This window comes from Cydia pomonella, chromosome 27, assembly GCF_033807575.1.
Source record: "Cydia pomonella isolate Wapato2018A chromosome 27, ilCydPomo1, whole genome shotgun sequence".
NCBI lineage: Eukaryota > Metazoa > Arthropoda > Insecta > Lepidoptera > Tortricidae > Cydia > Cydia pomonella.
Window position 1 is genome coordinate 4,242,201 of NC_084729.1, and position 16,705 is coordinate 4,258,905.

The 16,705-nt window shown below is 38.2% G+C and overlaps 2 protein-coding genes across 4 annotated transcripts in view; one reads left to right on the plus strand and one right to left on the minus strand.

Moving 5' to 3' along the window:
* The window catches only part of LOC133532641 (uncharacterized), a 30,949-nt gene extending 26,061 nt beyond the window's left edge, over positions 1-4,888 (minus strand). Inside the window, 4 exon segments of the mRNA XM_061871399.1 lie at positions 603-783; positions 1,597-1,635; positions 3,391-3,480; positions 4,790-4,888. Of these exon segments, the coding sequence (XP_061727383.1) occupies positions 603-783; positions 1,597-1,635; positions 3,391-3,480; positions 4,790-4,858 (379 nt within the window). The 5' untranslated portion in view covers positions 4,859-4,888.
* Positions 4,889-6,407: 1,519 nt separating this feature from the next.
* The window catches only part of LOC133532638 (uncharacterized), a 36,432-nt gene continuing 26,134 nt past the window's right edge, over positions 6,408-16,705 (plus strand). The window contains exons 1-6 of one of the 3 annotated variants that reach the window (XM_061871394.1): positions 6,408-7,417; positions 8,994-9,146; positions 10,523-10,657; positions 11,285-11,539; positions 12,822-12,884; positions 14,635-14,735. In XM_061871394.1, the coding sequence (XP_061727378.1) occupies positions 7,241-7,417; positions 8,994-9,146; positions 10,523-10,657; positions 11,285-11,539; positions 12,822-12,884; positions 14,635-14,735 (884 nt within the window). In that variant the 5' untranslated portion in view covers positions 6,408-7,240. The remainder of the gene's footprint in view (positions 7,418-8,993; positions 9,147-10,522; positions 10,658-11,284; positions 11,540-12,821; positions 12,885-14,634; positions 14,736-16,705) is intronic. The other 2 variants (XM_061871396.1, XM_061871395.1) reach the window with 2 other exon arrangements.

Here is a 16,705-nt window from a genome sequence, read left to right on the forward strand (position 1 = left end):
CACTTTGGAATGGCAATTACCACCGGCAGGAACACAACACGATGTGTAGGGTCTAGTGTTATTCTGCTCATGCCAAATGACCTGACTTTTTCTAATAATAAGTGGTGGCTTATTTCTCATCTCAGCTATAGTGACGCCCTTCTCTGCATTTTGTATAGCAGTCATCACCCGTATACGGAGCATGATCCACCTTTCACTTCATCATAGGCATGATCGGAAAGTATTCGGGAACAATTATCGTGCTGAAATGAACTTAACCGTGACCACTTGACCAGCTGCGATTGCCAGCCGTGAGCTGATTGAATCGTGATTGTTGGTGGGTGCCTCCTGCTGGAAATTTATTTTGGGTAGTAAGTTTGATGGTCAGTGTGGACGAACTTTCAACGAATGACGTAGGTATGTGCGACACATCAATTGTCAATAATGCCGAAAACAAGGGTAGTTTCTCGGCTCCCTTGCCGCCGCCGTCTCCCTTGCCGAGCCGAGAGCTGCAGCTCGCAGTCTGCGTCGGTTCGCGAACACGTGCTTCCGTTGAATTTCCTCGTGAAGTGACTCACCCGTTTTAATATACGTTTTGTTATTAAAATGACTGTAATTGTTACCTTTCCTAATGATAAGTGGCGGCTTGTTTCTCATCTCAGCTATAGTGACCCCCTTCTCCCCATTCTGTATGGCCGTCATCACACGTTTATGAAGTGTAGTTCTTCGTTCCTGTTCGGCAATGATGTAGGGAAGAAGCTCTTCGGAGAGTACATCGACTTTCTTCTTCGCTTCAGCATTCATCTACAAAAATACGATAATGGGAGGAAATGTACAGGAGAATTTATAGATATCAGGTAATGGATGACCTCAACCGAACAAAGACTACTCTTAAATACACTCTAAGGTCTAAGCATGAGATCAATCGTCAATCGATTTTTGAGCTAAAGATTCGAGGGAGCGCGAGTTATCTTCTACAATTTCTCGCAGCTTGCATGCAGAATTTAACACGTTCACTGTCCCCATACAAAATAGCATGACAAAGCCACACGTCCAATAGTGGAAGCACGGACTCCTGAAAAAGTTTCATTTCTCCAGGGGCAGCCGGACAGGGAACGTGTGAAAATATCCAATGGTTTCACTTAACGATCCATAGATAGCGTCGTTGAATATATACTAGAGATTATACGTCAATAATTCCTTATACTGGGCACTTCTCCAGCCAGTGGCGGGACAAGCAAGACCAAAATGTTATGTGGGCAAGGTAAATTTAGCGAGGCCCTCTGGTGGCGCAAGAAATAACGAACATTTTTACGTTGGGTCCGACATATACTTATTACTTTTTACTTGAGGCGCGAGGCCCCTCGGACGGCGAGGCCGTAGGCGGTACGGTAGCCCACGTCGTCCTCGCCTAACGCCGCCACTGGGGGCCGAAATTTGAAAATTGCGGCGATCTTTCTCTTTTACTCTCACTAAGACGTAATTAGAGTGACAGAGATAAAATACCCGCAATTGACGAACTTCGATTTTTGCGGTTAGAGCTGGCTACAGCAGCATAGTCAGAAGCTGTTGTTTGTTTTGTAACAATTTAACAATTAGGTTAGAGAATAAGTTTACCCGATCGGCGTCTTTGTTGAATTTGATTCCAGTGCCATCCTGTAAATAATTAAAAGGTTTATATTGACATACTGTTTTTATCCGATTAAAAGATTAGTAGTCGCGACATCAGATATATCGGAGCGGCCAAGGTGGTCAAAAATATCTGTACACGCACTCTAACATCTTGACAATAGAAGTGTGTTCACAGATTTATGAGCACCTTGGCCGCTCTGATATATCTGGTGGCGACTGTACCACTACGTCACAAATCATTAAGAAAATATAGCGGGCTTTCTATTCAGCACATTTTTGGTGAATAAAAATTCCTTTTTATTAAAAAATCATATGTGATCACGCTTGCCGGTCCCATATTTCTTTTACTAACCTTATCTTAGAAACTTTCTTTAATTTAACCAAATAGGGTTGTTTCCATCTACAAATTATAGGGCAGAATTTTATCCCAATAAATTCTTTTGGATTATAAGAACATGTTAAACTACTTTTAGGGGACCTGTAATGACCATATTTTCGTAAATATTGAATTTAAAATACCTTATGGCACACGTCACGTGACCAAGCTCGAAACGTCATTGAAGATTCTGATGACGTCACAACTCTCGGATTGACACTGTTGACAGTTAGGTGATAAACAACAAATGACAAATTTCAGTTGACAATTCGTATCTTCTACGTGCGTATGTAGTTATGTGTCAAACCGTAAACTGTGACGTCACACAATTTTCAAACAGCGTTTTGGGCGCGAAAGCATCTGTCACAATATATTTTGTTAATTTAACATATTTAAAGCCGTTTTTAGGGTTCCGTAGCCAAATGGCATAAAACGGAACCCTTATAGTTTCGCCATGTCCGTCTGTCTGTCTGTCTGTCTGTCTGTCTGTCTGTCTGTCTGTCTGTCTGTCCGAGGCTTTGCTCCGTGGTCGTTAGTGCTAGAAAGCTGAAATTTGGCATGGATATATAAATCAATAAAGCCGACAAAGTCGTATAATAAAATCTAAAAATTTAATTTTTTTTAGGGTACCTCCCCTACACGTAAAGTGGGGGTGATTTTTTTTTTTTGTTTCAACCCTAGAGTGTGGGATATCGTTGGAAAGGTCTTTCAAAACTAATACGGGTTTTCAAGAAACATTTTTTGATAAAGTGAATATATTCGGAGATAATCGCTCCGAAAGAAAAAAAAATGTGTCCCCCCCCTCTAATTTTTGAACCATAGGTCCAAAAAATATGAAAAAAATCGTGGAAGTAGAGCTTAAGAAAGACATTAAATGAAAACTATAGCGGACATGATCAGTTTAGCTGTTTTTGAGGTATCGCAAAAAGTTTTCCCTTCATAGTAAAAAGACTTACTTTAATTAGGTACTGATTATACAAATTTGCCTATTTGTTTAACTCGGGTGAAAGGTACCATTTACTACACTTTAAGCTCCAGTTTAGCTTATTGTGACGGAAGAGTAACTACGGAACCCTACACTGAGCGTGGCCCGACATGCTCTTGGCCGGTTATTTTTTGGTATTAAAGTTGAATTTTAGGGCAACTTTTAATTAATATAGAACATAATACGAGCGTTTCAAAAAATTGGAAACAACCCTATTCCCACGGAGATTGCAAGACTGCAACAAATCTTCTGCCATACACGTTACAAGCCAGTGATGAATACCCCGGCCATTCTCAAAAAATTATGTCTATTAATTAATTTCCGCGACCCACACGCAAAAATTAGACGCAAGGACGCAACCGCAGACATATTCTCAGAGAACGACCCGCCCCATGAATGATACGGATGGATATCTTACCACTGCCTGCCGCCGGACTATGTTAGCGAGGTACCGGCCTCTTCTAGAAGCTGGTAACAATACGCTACCGGGTACTACTTCATCCCCTGTCTGGAATAATACAAATGTTGGATAAGATACATACCCGAAGCAGCCAATAATATCTGACTAGAAGATGCAAAAGCATACGCAACTTGAAAAAATGTCGGTAACGGGCAAAATCAAAAGAAGAACATGTCATTAATCATATTCTGAAGTATAACTGCCTAATGCAGAAGTAAAATTAATTACTTATGACTCCCAAAATTTATTCAGTTGGTGATCGATCGTAATATCTTCCTTAGGATGTGCCACCTAAGGAAGATATTACGCAGATTTAACCTGATGGTGGCAAAAGGCCACGTTTTCTTTCAGGATGTATACAAGAAACGAGCCTGCGTATAAAAGAATAAAAAGTATAAAAGAAATAACGCGTATAAAAAAACGCAAAAAGTCATATTATCCATACAATCCGGTCTGCGAAAAGAATGCAGTCTGACTGCTGCCTTAGGCTCAAAAACATCATTTCTAAATATGGTCGTACAGGCTATCGCTAGATTTCGTGGTAAATAGGTGGGTGAAAGTGTGATAATAAGAAATAAATATTGAATATTATAAGACCATTTTGACGACCGGTCTGGCCTAGTGGGTAGTGACCCTGCCTATGAAGCCGATGGTCCTGGCTGCGAATCCCGGTAAGGGCATTCAAACAAAGGGATCCGGAAATTATGACGTTTACTTAACACTTGCACAGGCTGGGCTACGAAAATCACTGCCAACTTAGGTCGGTCTGACTCTAAACAAAAATTATTTTATACATAGAAAACACCCATAACTCAGGAACAAATATTTGTCTTAAACACAAACAAATGCCCTTACCAGGATTCGAACCTGGGACCTCCTACATCTCTACGCAACAGGTAAGGAGGCCGTTAACCTTTTGAACGCTTTATATTTTAAACACAAACATCACTCAACGTCAGTGTTGTGCAGCATTAGACACATTTTTGAAAGGAGTACCTTTCTGACAAATTAACTAAACTTTTATTTTAAATCGAGACACTGATAGGCAGAATACCTACCTTACATAAAATATTTGTTCTTAAGAACTATGTAAGTGACAATTAAATAGTTTAAATACCTGGCAGTATAAAAACTTTTAAAGCCGGACCAGAAATATATGATCATTGTCAAGAGGGCGCTGTTATTCTCATGTATAGGGTGACAGTTCAGTTAAGTATGAAAAAAAATAGTTCTCCGCAATATGGCGCGTGATCATATATTACTGGTCAAGCTTTAATATTTAGCTCTATGGTGTGGACCAAGAAACTTGCAGCTTAATTCGTCCAAGTCATAAGTTGTGGAAAAATTTAGTACTTACCGGTGGATACCCGCATTTTATTAAATTGACTATGCTTAAAATATATAACACTATGTGCACCGTCCCCATTTTGAATCGCCCGATGACTAACAGGCGAAAAAGTATAAAACTCTAATCAAAAGTAATTGGACCAATTACTTAAGAAACTTGTTATTTTTTACGATTTATTTTAGATACGAACGAACAATAAAATCTTACGTTTTCGTCAAGTTGGTATACAAGCCTTGTCACGCAACTTTGAACGTAATGGTTATATTCTCTTTGCTTTGATCCAATGCCGGATTTAGAGGTCTGGAGGCCTCGGGCAATAAAGGAGTGGAGGCCCCCTGGCCCCAAATTTTTTCCAAAATTTAAAATGTTCCGAATTCTCTATTGTGGGGGCCCCTCTTTTGTGGAGGCCCGGGGCAGTAGCCCCGGTTGCCCTCCCCTAAATCCGGCCCTGCTTTGATAGCATCTGACGTTCTCGCAAATTTTCCATAGCTAGAAAAAGACAAATGTGATTACCGCACGGTCGGATACGAGGTTTCCGATGGTCCAATGTCATTCTGACCGTGATCGACGCACAATTCGATGGAAAACTTTCACTTACAACACGGAGCACTCGCATTGTTTGAAAGTCTCGTCGAAGTCGAAAATGGTGATAAAGTATCACGTATGTGGCAGTAAAGCCCCGGACCCGGGTACGTCCTTAAACTACGTCCAAAAAAGAGGTATGGGCATTGTGAATGTCATCTCGCTTTGTGTGGTAGGGCACAGCCAGTGGATGTCATTCCAGATCTAGAGCAGAGCCCAACTGGGGAAGTACCTCCACCTTACAGAAAACCGCAGCTAAATAACACTAGACCCTACTCATAGTGTTGTGTTCCTGCCGGTGAGTAAGCTTGCCAGAGAGCTCAACGAGGGGGGGGCGGGTTTAGGGTCAGCAACGTGCATGTAACTCCTCTGGAGTTGCAGGCGTACATAGGCTACGGAGACTGCTTATCATCAGACGGGCCGTATGCTTGTTTGCCACCGACGTAGTATTAAGAAAAAAAAAGCGCCCACCTGCAGGCGAAAAGCAAAGGTCTAAAGTCGTCCTGGTCCTAGCCGGGAGTCGGAAACTAGCATGGTCACATTGGTCGGAAGTCTTGTGTCCGACCGTGATGTAAAAACTTTACCCGCAGAGTATATAATATGGCAACTACAACTTATAAGTAAGAATAAAAAAACTACACTCATCCCTTTCTTTTGGGTGATAGAGTCTGGCTACCGAAATATTACACAAATTTTTGGCGGGAAATTAAATAAATCTTCGGCTGATCACACTTTGTGTAGTAGGAGTTATAGTGTTGATACTAGAACATATTTTTGATTTTCTGTGCACACGTAAGGTACCTAAGGAAATCAGTTAAATATACGTTGTCGTGCACTCAAAATCAGCTCACATAATTTCTACCACTATGTAAAATATAAAGACATATATAGACATGTTTTGCCAAGATATTTTTATATATTTTATATTGTTAAATCAAATTACTACTGACCAGTCACTTCACTCCACAGATTTCTTCTATATATTGGTTTTCAGTAACTCGTTACGTTCCAATGTTTGGATTTTATTGATATTTTCCAGTAGGTAATTAAAGTAATAGTAATAGAGCACCAACCTACTAAATTGTTTACGACTTGTAAACAAAAATATAGCAGTTTTTCGCTATGTAAAGCGTTGTAACGCTTCACGTCAACTTAGCACATTGTCGTAATTATTTACGAGCTTAAATAATAGTTTGCGGACCCCACTCGGTATAGTCATTATTAATATTATTTAAAATAAACCCCTTATAAGCCGCGAACAATTTGAATGAATGACATAAATTGACTAGAACGCAAAGAGCATATAATCACTACGTTCTAACTAGAACGTAGTGATTATATGCTCTTTGATAAATTGACAACAGCCTTTAGGTTTTTTCTAATTATAGACAATTGGTGATACAACAAGGAAAAATCTGTCAACAATATTTGGCTAGCCAGACTCTAGTACGAGCGTAAGGCGAAGCATGTCTATTTTTTTTTTAATGCGTCAGTCCTGGGTCAAACTTTAATGTAATCTGTGGTAGTTTCGTCCATAGGAGGTAGGTGTGAAAAAGTTAAAACCATTTATGCCGCCTTTTCGCCAATGGTTAGCCATCACATTATGCTAAATAATAATTATATTAAAAAGTTTATTTATTTATTGAGTTAAAAAGAAACGCAAAATCATCTTGACTAAAAATCATTTTAGAATATCAGCATGTGTGTTTAATCATTATTTAATTTTGACGTGAAATTAAACGAAACTTTCGTTGAAATGAAATGACAGAAGAACAATGATGGCGTCGTTTCGATGTTGTAGCGGCATGTAGAGTAACGTAGCAAGTTTATTTATGTTTTTCACGTAATTCTCTTAAATTAAACTATAGAAACGCAAGAATGGAGAGGTTTACAATATCTAAGTCTGAAAAGCAGACAATTTATGAAATTTACCGGGCTTGTCGACTTTGCGGCGCCGGCGGAGGCTATCGGATGCCTATCATCCAAAACATAATCGATTTAGACAGTTCCGAACTAGAATTGCGGCAGAAAATACAAGAATGCTTACAACTAGAGGTAAAGAATTGTATTCTGAATTAATAGAGAACATTGAGCTGTTAACAAATTAGCTATGCGCTTTTGTATCATAACACCTGTGTTATCGTCGTTCATATTGACGTGTTATTTTGTCTTTATTTGCACCCAAAGGTTGTTTAATTCACGTAAATGTAAATTACATGTTCTTCCGCTCAGTAATGCCTTGTGTATTAAATGTTATAGAACCACATACGCTAAACCACTTTTTTTACTACTTTCTTTTTTATACAAATTAGGGTTACATGTTACATACATTACATACACCTTGAGAGTCTATTCCTTATTAATACCTTGTAATATTATAATTTGTAGTCAATATAATAGTTACATAAATAGTGATTCATATTAGAATTAGACATTTCATCAACAATTTTACATTCAATTAATCATCATTCATAAAAATTTTTTAGGCATATTGTTGTTAGTCTAAACTAAAATCTTGCTGTCTGCACCCAAATAAAGGCTGAAAATCTTCATCATAAACAAATGATTATTTAAGCTTTCAATACATATAGACACATCTTTAACTCTTTAATGGGCAAACTTCATTTTTAAATGCCAGAATGACCAGTCAACCAACAATGATTTTAATATTATTATTATTTGTAAAGCAGGCAGGGAGTTGAAAAAACTGATAATGCTGTATCCAGAGTCATCAATAAAGTTTTCAGTGTTGAGTAGAATTTGAATTGTGCGCATCTAATTTATTCTTAAACTCATTGACACTTTGGGCCGATACTATATCCTCTGGGAGTTTGTTCCAAACTTTGACCACTCTGTTGCTAAAGAAGTGTCTATGAGGATTTTTGTAGGACCTGCGAGACACCAGCTTATACTGATGACCTCTCAAACTTCATTTCAAAATGACAGGGTTAAATTTTCCATAAGATCTGATACTAGTCTGACCATTAAAGGGTTAAGCAAAGTTGTTATTATTATTTGTATGGCTTTTCCATATCTTGGGGCCATGAGGTCCCAGACCTTTGGGGCGTGGTGCTGAAGCCAGCAGTGCAGAAGCTCTTTAAAGCAATTTAATCTAAAAGCGATACATACATTCGGAGATGATCCCCGCCAGGTCCAAAAACTATTGCAGGCCAGCAATTTTGTGCTGCAACGGGATCTAAGTTCATAGGCTATTGGTTTGAAAGTTAGATGAACTGAATAATGTATTTTTGTAGTTTTGTGAGCCTTTATGAGTGCCACGTCGACTAAGCAGTGATCTATTTTGGTGGAGCTTTAAAATTAATTTCTAATGCCTGTTGAATATAGGCCATATTCTTTGGGCTGTAATGTTCTGTACTTAGTCAATTTGTGTAATAATGTCCTATAATATTTATTTATTTATAATGTTGCAATACGTGCCAACGTAGGTACTCCTTTTTGACATTAGTGATTCTAAGCAGAATCTAAGCAGAACCTGCATGCCGCATCTTGTTTCTTTCCAATTTTAAACATGTGTTTGTTCAACTTGCAGTGTCCTGTCAGTTCTCACAAGAAAGTTCTTACCCTTGACATGTACTTTACAATGTTTTATAATAAGTTTTGTTCATTCCAGGTGCGTCCAGATGACAGAATGCCTCCTCTCATATGTGAGCTATGTGTTGACAAAGTTAATGACTTCCACCAGTTCTTGGAGCTGACTCGTCAGACCAATGTCAAGACAAGAACAAGACTTGGCCTCCCCATTCAGGATATTAAAAAAGGGGAAGTAAGTATAATTCATAAAACATTTTGTTTGTTGCAGGTTGTTAACAATGTGATTTTCCCTTAATACAGAATAGATAATAGTACTACATAAGAATTCACACTGTCTCGTGTCTATCAAACAATGTTTGACTGAAAAACGCCACAAATAATGGAATATCATTTTAATCTTTAAATTAACACTAACAGACAGGCTATACATGTTAATTGTACAGGAGGCTATAAACATAAGGTACTTACAGTTGTGTGCAATATAATAGCAGTACACTCTGCAAGGAAGATCGAAGATCGTCTTATATAAAAGTTTATTTTTTTCTGGATGACTTGGATTTAGATGTAAAGCTTTGATTGGAAATAATAGGAAAGATTCTAAATTACAATTATAGTACACAATTGTATTTTTTTCGTAGGGTTTTACGTTTTTATAGGAATTTCCGCAACTTAGTAAAAACAGCCGATTTTCATGATATTTTTTTTACTTCCAATATCATTTAAGTAAATGTTACAGTTAATTTTGAAACAATGTCAAGTAATGCAGAATAATTATATAAAAAGATACAATGTTATTGATCTAAAGTTATAGCTTTCCCTTAATTTACATTTTCTTATGTACTGCTATTATATTATATTGCACACAACTGTATATCTAGAGCAGTGTTAACATAATATCACGAGTGAATGAAACTTGGAGTTGTGCCTGTCGTGCCTGAACTTGGAGTCGAACCTGGAGACTTCAAGTAAAAGCTGCTAATCGAAAGAAATTGCGATTCAGCGCTGTAAAATATATGCAGTTGGCTGTCCATTATAGTATTGAGAAGAGTTAAGGCATGGTGTAGTGGAGGTGTTCATGCCGCCAGGATAGCAAATAGAGTTTTAAGAGGCTGTCAACACCCAATGTCCTTGAAATTGATGTTACTTAAACAGTTTTTTAAGAAAGACTATTTGTTTTAGTCAAGTTAGAAAAATATATGTTCATATTAATTATATTTCAAAGACCGTGGTCGTACTCGATACACGATTGAACGAAATCGGCTCGATAGAAAATAATTGCAAAGATTGGTCTTAAAATCACAATTAAACGGTTTTATGTCTTTATTGTTTTGACTTATGGGTCTGCAATTAAAATCACAATTTCAAAACATTTATATCTAAACCTTGGTTGAGTTAAATATTACACTAATAATCCACTTTTTTTCATTTAAATATTTTCCTTATTATTCCCTTGCCCAGGCCCAGTAACATGCGACAGTGCTATCTCATTTACTCCGATACAAATAGACAGTGTGCGCGCTTTAGGTATTGACAGCCTCTTAAGGGAATAGCCTAGACCATACGTATGACACCATAATAAAAGCTAAAATATGTATTCTATTTCTCCAGCCTGAACAAAGTAACTGTATCCTGGGTGTCACAGAGCCAGTTTATAGTAAGGAAGATGAGCCACCAAAGAAGAGTAAGGCAGGCCCTAAGTGCACCAAGACGATTAAGAAGGAACCAGATGTTGTTAATATTAAGGTAAATCGACTTAAACTGCTTTTAATTTCAAAAAATCTAAATACTTTTTGCTGACAGCATTCTGTTTATTTTATAATGTTTAAACTTTAAAACATATTAAAAACTCTGGTTTGCACAAAGTTTGGTTATCTTATTCTCGTATCACTTATTTGCAAGGTTACAAAATATTACGATATGGATCTTATTTTTTGGATTTTAGAACCAAAGGAACTCCGCAATGGAAAACAAGTACATCGAGTTTTGGCTCATTAGAATTGTCTTGATAAGTTTTAAAAAGATAAGTGTTTAAGAAATAAAAATGTTGATGATGAAAAAAATTGAGACAGTAACTTGTTTTCTGTGTGTTACGAGTTACGACAGTCTTGGAGGATTTAACAACTGGAGACGCTTTGTTTCTTGTCTGTAATTTTTTGTACAAAACGGCCGATTTTTACGGGGGAGCGGTACGTCAAAATTAATTTTACGTTATGTACAAATAGCCATGTCAAATAAACGTCAGTCCATATAATATGTATGACCATTGACCAAGGTTTTCGACAGAGGGGTAAGCTCTTAAAGGCGACTCCGTTTGTTAAATCCTCCAAGACGACATCGACAGTTGATAATTTTCTGTCCATTCTATTTTAGATAGAGAACGCGTCAGACTCATCGTCCCGCTCGTCCAGCGTGTCCGGGCGCGCGTCGCGCTCGTCCCGCCGCGCGCCCTCCCCCGCGCCCGCGCCCGCCCCCGCCTCCGCCCCCGCCTCCGCTCCCGCTCCGCGCTCGCGCCGCTCGCTACTTGAAGAAGCGTTGCTGCGACGGAAGCCGGAGACGCCTAAGACTAAAGAAGCGACTAAGAAGGAGACCCCGAAAAATAAAACTGAGACGCCTAAAGATACACAGGTATGCCATTTTACTAAATGTGTAGTTTATAAACTAACTAACTGCTTTGGCTCAGCGATCCAAAAAGAATCTTGGCCTCCGAAACTAGAGAACGCCACCTGTCCCGATCCGGCGCGGTTTCATGCCATGAATTGGCATTCAGCCGACGCAGGTCCGCCTCCACGACGTCACACCGGCGGTACCCGGGGCGCCCGATCGGTCGACGGCCGGTTGATTGCCCCAAGTACGCTTCCTTGACTACGCGATCCTCCCCCATTCTGAGTAGGTGACCGAGCCAGCGAAGTCTGTGGGATTTAGTTACGCCGATGATATTGGGCTCGGCCACCGACTCTTCGATCTCGGCATTTTTCCGGATCCTCCAGGAGCCGTCGTCACTTCGGACAGGTCCCAGGATCTTCCTGAGCACTTTTCTTTCCGCTATCAGGAGCTGACTTTCCTCGTTGTGGTTGAATAAAGATTTTATCTATCTATCTATCTATCTATCTATCTCTTTTTGAGTTTATAAAGGTCCATAATTATTAACGGCACGGGTTTATACATTATTAGTCGCTACCTGAAGAAGTGTCGATGCTACAAAGCCAGTGCGAGACAGCTAACAAAGGATCACGGTAGTATGGTGATCTAACCCTGTGTAGAGTGAGTACTCACTATATCAGGAGTGTCGCCCCACTGCCAAGACGCGAGTTATTTCGTAGTCGACATCTAGTGTCAAATTTATAAGACTGCTAGTTTGTTATTTTTTTTAAAGGATAGCAGAATTTTGCGAACTGTTTTTCTGGACCACGATATACAGTGACGCCAACTGGTGACCACAAAAATGGTAGCCTTCATTAAAGTCAAAAGTCAAGTGTGTCAAGGAGTTTATTGAGCACAATCATGCAAATAATTAACATTATTATTAATAATCCAATATAAATCTTATGTAATGTAATGATAATGAACCAGTGTGATAGAATGATAATCAACTAATGTAATGTTATGTTTTGTATTGATATTAGTCCAATTGATGTAATGATATGTGCTATGCAATTTTTATAGTCCAATCTATTTATCGTAATTGTTATTGCATGCAATTTAATTAAATTTAATAGTATAGTTATTTTCAGTCTAACACATTGTGTTGGACTAAAAATTATTGTACAATAAAATTTGCGCATCGTTTAATTACGATAGAATACTGTACAATATTCTACAAGAACATCCTGTAACTCTAATTAAGTATTCTTGCAAATAAATGATATTGATTGATTGATTGATTAAAAATTGTTTTTTTTTTTCACAGACGCCAAAAGAAAAAAAGGCTCCACCTGCGAAGAAAAAGGGAGAATTAGAATCTTTACTAGAGGCAAGTACTCTAATTTAACCAACAAATTTTTAAATAAATTGTACTTTATAAACCGAAACAAATGTCGTGTACAGTCAAGGTATTAAATATCGACACGGACAAAGTTCCAAAAATATGTATACACGACCTTATTGCCTATATATTAAAGTAGTGTGTACATATTTTTGTACCTTGTTCGAGTCGATATTTAATACCTTGACTGTACAAAGGAAAAAGTGACCGAGGCCTCCAGTAGTAACTTCGATTGGCGACCAGAGCGTGGAGCATCAGCTTGTCATGTGCTTGACCGACCACGTTCAAAATCATTTAACCAGTTATAAATAGTTTGCAGCGTTAGTGCCGTGAACAGAATCAAGTTCATAAAAAATAAAACCGGCCAAGAGCATGTCGGGCCATGCTCAGAGCAGGGTTCCGTAGTTACTCTTCCGTCACAATAAGCTAAACTGGAGCTTAAAGTATGGTAGATTGTTAACCAAGGGATGAACTGTGGGTGTACGTCTTTTTACTATGAAGGGGAAACTTTTTGCGATAACTCAAAAACAGCTAAACTGATCATATCCGCTATAGTTTTCATTTAATGTCTTTCTTAAGCTCTACTTCCAAGATTTTTTTCATATTTTTTGGACCTATGGTTCAAAAGTTAGAGGGGGGGGACACATTTTTTTTTTCTTTTGGAGCAATTATCTCCGAATACATTCACTTTATCAAGAAGTGTTTGCTGAAGACCCCTATTACTTTTGAAAGACCTTTCCAACGATATCCCACACTGTACGGTTGAAGCAAAAAAAAAATGTTCACCCCCACTTTACGTGTAGGGGAGGTGCCCTAAAAAAATTAAATTTTTAGATTTTATTATACGACTTTGTCGGCTTTATTGATTTATATATCCATGCCAAATTTCAGCTTTCTAGCACTAACGACCACGGAGCAAAGCCTCGGACAGACAGACAGACAGACAGACGGACATGGCGAAACTATAAGGGTTCCTAGTTGACTACGGAACCCTAAAAATGCCTTCATAAAAAAGTGTTTCAATAACGGCACGAAATTCAGATTTTTCATTAATTGGTAAAAATTTATAGGTGATCACAGTTAAGCAATGGTTAAAGTGTCCATTTCTTGTTTTTTCTTGCTGAATTTTCGACATTTTTCGTTTGAAAGATTGTGCCAGCCAGTGTTAATGCCATTTACCAAAAAAGCTTTTAAAAAAAACTTATCAAACGACCCTCGTAGGCAATAGAGTCCAAGTAAGTAAATTAATTACTACAGGGTAGATGTTCGCGCACCGCTGCGAGCACGCAAATCATTCGCCGCGCTCGCCAAGCAATGGACTCTATTGCCTAGGTAATAAGGGTGAAGATATTTTGACTGAAATATAAATATCTCAGTTGTACAGTAAGCATCAATAGTAGCGGATGAAATAACGCGCCTAAAGTATCTGATATTCCGCATAACTTTTCCAAATATACAGAAATCTCTAAAATTTACATTCAAAAGTATATCTTTTACAGTCTTAATTGTTATAGATATACAACCATCACTTTTTGTTTTTTCAGAATAGTAGATACTTTTGACACCTTGTTTGATCCGCTACTTTTGATGCTGACTGTACAATGGAATTCCGCTTGGTGTCCATATAACGAAATGAAGTACATAGAAATACCGATCTAATGACCTGATTCTCAACTTTGTTGATTTTTGGACCATTTTGACTCTAGTCCTTTGAATGTATGTATGTTTGTTTATCCAGGACAGTATGAAGTTTGATGACAGCTCTTTGCTGGTACCGCGGTCATTGAAGAGGACGCGAGAGGAGCCCCCTAGGCCTGCGCTGCTGCCCAAGAGGGGCAAGTAAGTCTAAAGTAGCATGGATTGTGTTTTTTCATCACATTTGTTCGAGAAAGATCTTATTTCAAGCAGGTGTACTGAAGGACAAAGGCCTATATTGTTCCAGCGGGAGTTATGTATTGTAAAAAGGAGGGAGTTATAGCTTTTTAACCGACTTCAAAAAATGAGGAGGTTCTCAATTCGACTGTTTTTTTTATATGTATGTTACTCGATATCTCCGAGAATCGTGAACCGATTTTCAATTATTTTTTTTAATCGAACGGGTATAACTCCGAGATGGTCCCGTTGGCACCAAGTCGGGGTCTGATGATGGTATCTTGGAGAAATCGAGGGAACTCTTCAAATGTTATAGGTACATGTATGGCGCTTTTGGTAATATTTGAAGTCGGTTTTATTTTTTGTTAAAAAGTTTTTTATTGAGTCACTAATTCATACGAACCGAGTAGGTTATAAGTAAAATACTTAATTTGGTTAATTTAATAGCCGTTAAAATATTTTAACAATTTGCAATCGTGGCTGAATGCCGGTCGGGGTTGCACAGTTTAAAGGATGTTCCAAAAAAGAATGCGGGATTTGAATTTTCCAAGCTGGCAACCCTAAAAAAAAAAAACAATTTGACAGCTGAATGTTTAGTGTTTGTAAAAATGACTGGTTATACGAAAGAACAACGCGTTTTCGTTATTGAACAGCATTTCAAAAGTAATGAAAGGTTGGCAGGGACAGTTCGAATTTTTTGTGCAAAATATGGTCGAAATATTGATTTCACTTGACAACTGTGAGAAGTGTGATTGCAAAATTCAGGGAGAGTGGATCAATTCAAAAGTCTATGCCACCAAGTCCAGAACCACCCATGTTTTGAAGGAGGAAATTCGACGCTGTATCGGTGAAATTCAGCCGAATTCATGCAAAATTGTCCTGGAAAATTTTGACAAGCCCGACGTGTTATTCCACACATAACCTTATTTATTGTATTTTATGATTTTATAAACAAATAATATTGTGTTTGAAATGAAATGTTTGTTGTGAAGGAAATTGTGTTTTCCATTAAATTCAAATCTTGCGTTAATTTTGGGACACCTTTAACCCCTGGAACGCCGAACCGACAAACATACTTGTACCCGTTAAATGCCTAGTGCCGGATTCGTCCCATCCCCCTCAAACGCCGGATAGGCTCGCGTACGTGCACCCGTTGACTGCCGCGACTTATACTCATATTGCATTGAAATGCAAGTAATATAAAACTCTATTTGTAAGTGTTTAGATCTCAAAATTAAGTTAGAATATGCTAGAATAAATTTGGTGACTGATGAGGCACAAGGCAGTTGAGACAGTTTGTACAGATCCGGGACTAGGCAGTAGACGGGTACAAAAATTGACGGCCCTCTGGCAATTGACAGGACTGGTACGGATCAGGCACTAGGCGTCCCAAGGGTTAATATTATCAAAGAGAATTTGAAATAGAGGTGGATAGTCAAAGAAAATTTTGTATTTTAAATCTTTCGACTCACAGTTAAAACTCTTAGAACGCCATTTGACTTTGATCCTTATTCTTTCACTGATATGTGTTAAATTTGTTAAATATCAAAAAGTGGCGCCATCTTACCGGGAATCGGCTAAAGGTTGCGGCGCCATCGCTCGAAACGATGCCGCATTACCTTTGGTCTTTGATCTATTAGATGACGCCACTTTTTGATATTTAACACATATCTGTGAAAGAATAATGATCAAAGTCAAATGGCGTTCTAAATATTTGAATAATGTGTCGAAAGATGGCAGTAAATTTACTGTGGCTACAAAATTTACTTTGGCAATCCACCACCTGTATTTTCACCTGTATTCCACCTGTATTTTTAAAATTCTCTTATCTCTTTTGGTCCTGGGTTCGAATCCCGGTAAGGGCATTTATTTGTGTGATGAGCACAGATATTTGTTCCTGAGTCATGGATGTTTTCTATGTATTGAAGTATTTGTAT